The following is an 8,232-nucleotide window of genomic DNA, read 5'->3' as shown; positions in this document are numbered from 1 at the left end:
CCTTTTTAGTGCCGAAAAGTTTGGGTCCCCATTGACTTCAATGGGGTTCGGGGCGAAGTTCGGGTCGAGTTCGGATCCCGAACACGAACATTTCCGGGAAGTTCGGCCGAACTTCTCGAACCCGAACATCCAGGTGTTCGCTCAACTCTAGTGACTACCTCTTGAAGCTCATCAAGAGAATGCCAAGAGTGTGCAAAGCAGTAATCAAAGCAAAAGGTGGCTACTTTGAAGAACCTAGAATATGACATATTTTCAGTTGTTTCACACTTTTTTGTTATGTATATAATTCCACATGTGTTAATTCATAGTTTTGATGCCTTCAGTGTGAATCTACAATTTTCATAGTCATGAAAATAAAGAAAACTCTTTGAATGAGAAGGTGTGTCCAAACTTTTGGTCTGTACTGTATGTATATATGGACTTATATTATAATTGGGGATGTCTATATATAGATGTATCTATGCCCCAGTTATTACATACATCTGTATATACGTATCTGCCATGGCTGTCCCCCAGGTATATATATATACATATATATATATATATATATATATATATTATATATATACTGTATATATATGGATGTGCCCCATTATCTAGATGCATATATATATATATACTTATATAATTCTAAATGCGGCCAGAATATCCCCCATTCCGGGTGCTCCCCCCTCTGGAATGCGCCTGCAGGAAGGGAGGCCAACAACTGGACAATTATGTTCAGTTTCGGCGACTTCAAAGGATAGAGAATCAATTTCGATCCTCTGTCCTTTGATAACATCCCCGGCAACTACAAAGAGCTCCCCCGCCCCTGTAGGTGGCATACCTCAGATGCTGTAATTGCAGCACCAGGAGGTATGCGGACGCTTCACAGGCGGGAGATTCGAATCATCCCCCGCAGCGCGCTCCAGGACACGCGGGGTGACGTCATATCATGTGTGTGCATGCCTGCAGGGTTTAAATAGCCCGGCAGCGCTGAGCTACTGTCTGGGATCCCTACCCACCCAGAAGAGGTGTGGCGCACGAGAGAAGATCCCTCTCCTCCATGGACAAAGCGCAGGCAGCGCTGGGGGATGGAAGAGACGAGCCCTGGATTGCTGAGTACATCATCCCCTATACCACCAACGCTATAATTAACCCCTGACACTCCCTTATCCCTGCTGTCCACTGCCCTGCCCTATATACCCCTGCATTTACCCCTTATAACCCATACCCACTGCTCTAACCCCTGCTGTCCCGTATTCCTGCAGCATTAACCCCTGCAGACCCCAGCCTATACCCCCTGCACTGCATTGCCCTGATCCTTGCAGGGCCAACTCTCTGTTAACCCTTCCCCTGTTTCCCTGCCTCCTGTACTCCTGCAGCAGTGCATTGTATTTGCCCCTGTGTACTGTGGTATATGCATATTTATAACCATTGATACATAGATAAGGTGTATTAGTAGACTGTAGACGTGTTATTGTGTTAATAAATATACTTTATTGTTCATAATACAGTGTATAGCGTTTATGGCAGCTGCTATAGTAGTAGTAGTAGCAGTAGTAATTTGCACGTAGTTAACTTCAGTGTAGAGTAAGGCAACAGAGGTAGTTTTGTTTAAGGTATAAATAGGCGGAGTCATCAACAGACGACTCACGCCTATTTATGAATATTAATTATTGAGATTACCCAAAATATCAATAATGAATATTTCCCTTAACAGTTATAAAGGAATATAACAGAATTCGTAAGACGGAATGCAAAACGGAAGCCTTTAAGAGGCATTCCATTTTGATCCGTTATAATAGAAGTCTATGGGCAAGCATAACGGATTCGCCTGGTTTCTGTTATGCAGGACGGAAAACAAAGTTCTGTCGACATGAGTTTGTTTTCCGTCCTGCATAACGGAAGCCAGACGGATCTGTTATGCTTGCCCATAGACTTCTATTAGGACAGAGCAAAACGGAATGCCTCTTAAAGGCTTCCGTTTTGCTTTCCGTCTTACGAATTCCGTTATATATTTCGTTATAACTCTGTTATAACGGAACCTATAACTGAATACCCTGATGCAAGTGCAAACCCGCCTAAACTGGTATATGAGGCATCAACTAAATAAAAGTATTCTGATTTATTGACAAATTGAAACCTGTGAAACACAAATTATAACTGAGAGCTCAGAAAATATTATGAAGAAACTATTTCTGAAAGCTAACATTGTATCATTTGTCTTTTATTGAGATTAAGAAATGGCCACAGATGTATTTATTTTATACAGGTTTTAGGCTTTAGTTTGGTAATTTTCATACATTGGCTTAAGAGGAGCTAGACATTCTATCATACCTAGTGTTGAGCACGAATATTCGAAAAACAAATTTTTATCGCAAATATCGCCACTTCGAGAATTTGCAAATATTTAGAATATAGTGCTATATATTCGTTATATCGAATATTCGTAATTTTTTCTATCTGAACACGATTCTTCCTGCTATATTTAATATAGTGCTGAATATTAGCTTTTTAGAATATTTGTCATTTATTTTTCCATCGGAAGTCATGATTTCTCCCTGCTTAAGTTGCTTGTGGGCCAATGACTCATTGTCCCACAAGCAAGAAGCAGGGAGGAATCATGTGTTCAGATGGAAAAAATGACGAATATTCTAAAAACGAATATATAGCACTATATTCTATAGTGCTATATATTCTTTTTTGACCCACACCTGTATTGAGCGTGCAATATTCGCATATTACGCGATCATTACCTTGCTGATTTTCGCGTAAAAAAAAAAGTTGAATATAACGAATATATGAATTCGCGAATATATGATGAATATTCTACAAAATATTTGCGAAATATGAAAATTCGAATATGACCCCTGCCGCTCTTTACTAATCATACCTAAGGAATGTATTAAAATTATTTTGCCTCGACATTTTAGGCATTCTACAAAATGCTTTACACCTCACCTGTAATATTTATACAATACAATGAAATTGACATTTTAACATATAAAGAGAGGTAGTTTTCAGTTTCATACTCTCACTTCTGGATTACGTTTCCTTCTTTGACAGCTGACAATGCAGACAGTAATACTTATAATGATACAGATAGCAATAACAGCTGCGCACACTATCAGTGTAATATGTGTTATGTTCAGTCCATCAGAGGGGGCATCAACAGGTTTTGTCAATGGTGTAGTGGATTCAGTTGTAGGAGCTGGTGTTGGGGGAATGAGGAGAGCGGCCTGGGCTATGTTTGATACATCTGACCATTGATTTACTTTATCAACAGCAACTAAAGCAAAGAAAAGGACAGTGCCATTTTTTATAACAACATTTTCTGGCACAAATGAGAAAGTCTCTCTGGATCCGGCAGGTAAGGGAGTAAGAGCGACAATGTTGACTGGTGTTGATCCGGCAAAGTTATTTCTGAGGTCACTGGGGTTGGTGCTCATTCTTAGGTCATAGATTGAAGCTGGAGAACAGAGTGAAATATGTAATTCATATCATATGGTGGAGTCATTTACATTACATGCTGCTACCACATTTATTTTAATTACTGGACAACTCCTTTAATTTTGCGGTCTATTTGATTCAAGGGCATTATGTTTTTTCTTATTTGAGGATGAGATGTTGGGTTGTTGTCTTTAAAAAGGGGCAGAATGCAAATCCCTAAAAATGTTGGCCCTGGGTGATTTTTGGTTCAGTTGTCCAAAAAAAATAAGAAGTGGAGGTTGGTTATTCTGTATCTATTGGGACTCTGGATCAACGTCAAGCTGGTTGACACCCTCAACTTTTTGTTTGCCAAAGTGTTGCTACCTCTTGCATTGCTACAAATATATACAGTATATATAGTAAAGATGAGCACAATTTGAATTCATTATAAATCCGAAACTTTTGGGATTTGTCCCACACAAATTGCTCAAAATGGCAGCTGGCATTTTACAGTTCAGAAAACAGAGAAGAAGGCATATTTGGTCCTTTTTTAGCTTAAAAAAAAAATCTGACAGCCCAGTGTGTTTTCAAACTACCTGCTTACCATCTGTTTACCCATCATCATTTATGTTGCTGTCACTTTGGTATTTCTGATTCTGTCTTAGCATTAATATGCTGGGAACTGGCTGGACACATTCCTAGGAGACCTCAGAGTGTCATACACAACTTTTTTGAGGAAATTCCCGATCTCTAATATTCATTTTTCAAGTGTAGAATTTAATTCCTTCCTGACACAGATAATATTAGTTTTTTCGTTGTAATTTTTCATCCTCATGTTTCAGAAGCCAATCATGTTTTTTTTTTCCATCAGCATAACTAAGTGAGGTTTTGTTTCTGCTGAACAAGTTTTCTTTTTTAATTGTACTATTTCTTGCACCATACATTGTTTTGAGAATCTGTTAAAAATGTTTTTATTTGGTGGAATAGTGAAAAAAATTCACTATTGTTTTATGGCATACACTACAACAATGTTTTGAACTTTTGACTTTCAGGCTCCATATCTCACTATGCACTACAACTTCAAACGTGAGACTACCATCATTTTATAGACAATTATCTTGGCTATCTCATACATAAATTGGACTTGCATTTATTTAGCATATGAAAGATGAAAAACTGCATGGGTTTACTTCAGGGAGATCATGTCAAACTAATCTTATTGATTTTTTTGATTGGGTGACTAAAAAAAATAGATGGCGAAGGTGCAGTAGACATCGCTGATCTAGACTTTAGTAAGGCTTTTGATACTGTCCCACATAGAAGGCTTATCAATAAACTGCAGTCTTTGAGCTTGGACTCCCATATTGTTGAATGGATTAGGCAGTGGCTGAGGGACAGACAACAGAGGGTTGTAGTGATGGGAGTATATTCAGACCATGGTCTTGTTACCAGTGGGGTACCTCAGGGATCTGTTCTGGGACCCATGTTGTTTAATATCTTTATCAGCGAAATTGCAGAAGGCATCGATGGTAAGGTGTGTCTTTTTGCTGATGACACAAAGATTTGTAACAGGGTTTATGTTCCTGGAGGGATACACCAAATGGAAAAGGATATAGGAAAACTAGAGGAATGGTCAAAAATCTGGCAACTAAAATTTAATGTTGATACAGTGCTGCCCATAATTATTCATACCCCTGGCAAATTTTGACTTAAAGTTACTTTTATTCAACCAGCAAGTAAGTTGAATAAAAGTTGAAGTTTTTGACAGGAAATGACATAGGTGTCTCGTAAAAGATAATAAGACAATGTACAAGAGGCATTATTGTGGGGAAAAAAAAACATTTCCCAGCTTTTATTTACATTTGAGCAAAAAATACAAGATGTTCCGCACTGTGGAAAATTTCAGAGGACGTGGTCGGAAGGATAGTTAGAGAGGTGGAAATAATTCCAAGGATCACCACCAAGGCCATCCTGGTGAATCTGGGCTCTGCTGGTGGCAATGTCTCAAGGCAGATAATCCAACGGACACTGCACACTGCTGGGTTGCACAGATACAGACCAGACACACAAAAGCTTGCTTGGCATTTGCAAAAGCTCATCTGAACAAAGAAGAAGACTTCTTCTTTGTTATGGTCAGATGAAACAAAAATTTAATTGTTTGGCCACAATGATGTTTCCTTCATTTGGTGTAAAAAAAAAGAAGCCTTCAACCCAAAGAACACCACCCCCACTGTCAAACATGGTGGTGGGAACCTAATGCTTTGGGGGGTTTTTCAGCCAATGGACCAGGGAACCCAATCACAGTAAACGGCACGATGAAAAAAGAGCAATACGTGAGGATTCTCAATGACAACATCAGGCAGTCTGCAGAGAAACTTGGCCTTGGGCACTAGTGGACATTTCAGCATGACAATGACCCAAAACACACAGCAAAAGTATTGAAGAAATGGTTAGCAGACAACAACATTAATGTTTTGGAGTGGCCCAGCCAGAGTCCAGACTTGAATCCAATTGAGAATCTGTGGAGGGAGCTAAAGATCAGGGTGATGGCAAGAAGACCCTCCAAACTGAAAGATTTGTAGCTCATTGATAAAGATGAATGGGCAAAAATACATGTGGAGACATGCAAAAAGCTGGTCTGCAATTATAGGAAGCGTTTGATTGCTGTAATAGCCAATAAAGGCTTTTCTATTGATTATTGAGAAGGGTATGAATAATTTTGAACTGGATACTTTTTGCTCAAATGTAAATAAAAGCTGAGAATTATTTTTTTTCCACAATAATGCCTCTTGTACATCGTCTTATTATCTTTTGGGAGACACCTATGTCATTTCCCGTCAAAAAATTACTTGCTGGTTGAATAAAAGTAACTTTAAGTCAAAATTTGCCAGGGGTATGAATAATTATGGGCAGCACTGTAAGTGCAAGATAATGCACCAGTATCTGAGGAAAGGGATTTAGGGGTCATTATTTCAGAAGACTTAAAGGTAGGCAGACAATGTCATAGAGCAGCAGGAAATGCTAGCAAAATGCTTGGGTGTATAGGGAGAGGCATTACCAGTAGAAAGAGGGAGGTGCTCATGCCGCTCTACAGAGCACTAGTGAGACCTCATTTGGAGTATTGTGTGCAGTACTGGAGACCATATCTCCAGAAGGATATTGATACTTTGGAGAGAGTTCAGAGAAGAGCTACTAAACTAGTACATGGATTGCAGGATAAAACTTACCAGGAAAGATTAAAGGACCTTAACATGTATAGCTTGGAAGAAAGACGAGACAGAGGGGATATGATAGGAACTTTTAAATACATAAAGGGAATCAACAAGGTAAAAGAGGAGAGAATATTTAAAAGAAGAAAAACTGCTACAAGAGGACATAGTTTTAAATTAGAGGGGCAAAAGTGTAAAAGTAATATCAGGAAGTATTACTTTACTGAGAGAGTAGTGGATGCATGGAATAGCCTTCCTGCAGAAGTAGTAGCTGCAAATACAGTGAAGGAGTTTAAGCATGCATGGGATAGGCATAAGGACATCCTTCATATAAGATAGGGCCAGGGGATATTCATAGCATTCAGTATATTGGGCAGACTAGATGGGCCAAATGGTTCTTATCTTATTCTATGTTTCTATGATAGTTATGCAGATTCTTGTCATGTAACTGAATTGTTACTATTTTGGTCCTGGTGGTGGAACAATCTTTTTCTTCTTGTATTCTACAACTTACATCTTGTTCTCAGATTCCCTAATAGCTCAGTGTGTTTAGGTTCATTCCCAAATGAAAGGTCACTAGTTTGAACACAGGAGCAGCCATGAAGAAGATTTCCCAAAAAAAGAAAAACAGCTCACCGATAGCAGTATCTTGACCAAGAAAATTGCCAAAACGCATCATGTGAGTGCCATGACAATTGGAAGAATATGAAAATGAAGTTTGTCCATCCATTCCAAAGCCAAGATGTGGACATCCCGGCAAACGATCGTAGTCAACAAATCGGCTCATCACAAGGTCTATAAGTTTTGGTGCAACAAAACGCAACAAGCAAAGCAGATGCTTCATAATAGTGAGATCACAGATGTCCATGCAAGCACCGTGCGATGCACATTAAACAAAGTCTAGAATGGTGGTCCGAAAAAAGTTATGGAAGCTTCAACTTCAATATCGTCATCAGAAGCATCGGCTCAAGTATGAAAAAAAGTATGAACAATGGACAATAGAAGATTGGAAACGGGCAATTTGGAGTGATAAGATGAAAGTCAATAAACTGGACTCTGATGTGTTCAAATGGGTGTGGAAGAAACAAGGAAAAGGGGGCTGAAGGATCGAGAAATTTAAGGAATCACAGCCAAAGGCGTTGGATTCTTGACCAGCATCAATGGTGATCTCAGTGCTGTGCGATATGTGAGTATCCTACAAAACTAGTTACTTTGTACCCTCGAGTATTATGATAATAAAAAGGACAACATAGTGTTCTAGCAGGACAAGGACCTGAAACATACATCGAGATTGGCGAATAAATGCTTCAATGACAATGAAGTAGAGGTGCTGGATTGGCCCCCACAGTCCACAGACCTCAACACAATCAAACACTTGTGGGGGTAGAGTTGAAGAAAAAGCTCTATTCGTATCCAAGTGAGTCAACCAGTATGCATCAAAATTAGAAACATGTAGAAGAGACCTGGGTCTCGACATGCTTGAATCTGATCGAGAGCATGACTAGATAGATACAGGCAGTGTTGAAAGCCAAAGGTGGATTTACAAAATACTAACAAAATACTAAAAGTTAAAATTTATAATTTTAGGATCAAAACAGTAACAATGCAGTTA

At 39.0% G+C, this 8,232-nt stretch overlaps 1 protein-coding gene across 1 annotated transcript in view; it reads right to left on the bottom strand.

Annotated features, from left to right (window-relative positions):
- Positions 1–3,008: 3,008 nt before the first annotated feature.
- Positions 3,009–8,232, bottom strand: part of LOC122943846 (calcium-activated chloride channel regulator 1-like) — a 154,531-nt gene continuing 149,307 nt past the window's right edge. Inside the window, exon 14 of the mRNA XM_044301921.1 lies at positions 3,009–3,451. Within this exon, the coding sequence (XP_044157856.1) occupies positions 3,009–3,451 (443 nt within the window). The remainder of the gene's footprint in view (positions 3,452–8,232) is intronic.

The sequence above is a fragment of the Bufo gargarizans genome, chromosome 7, assembly GCF_014858855.1.
Source record: "Bufo gargarizans isolate SCDJY-AF-19 chromosome 7, ASM1485885v1, whole genome shotgun sequence".
NCBI lineage: Eukaryota > Metazoa > Chordata > Amphibia > Anura > Bufonidae > Bufo > Bufo gargarizans.
Note: the sequence above shows the minus strand (reverse complement) of the source record. Positions and strands in the feature narration are given on the sequence as shown.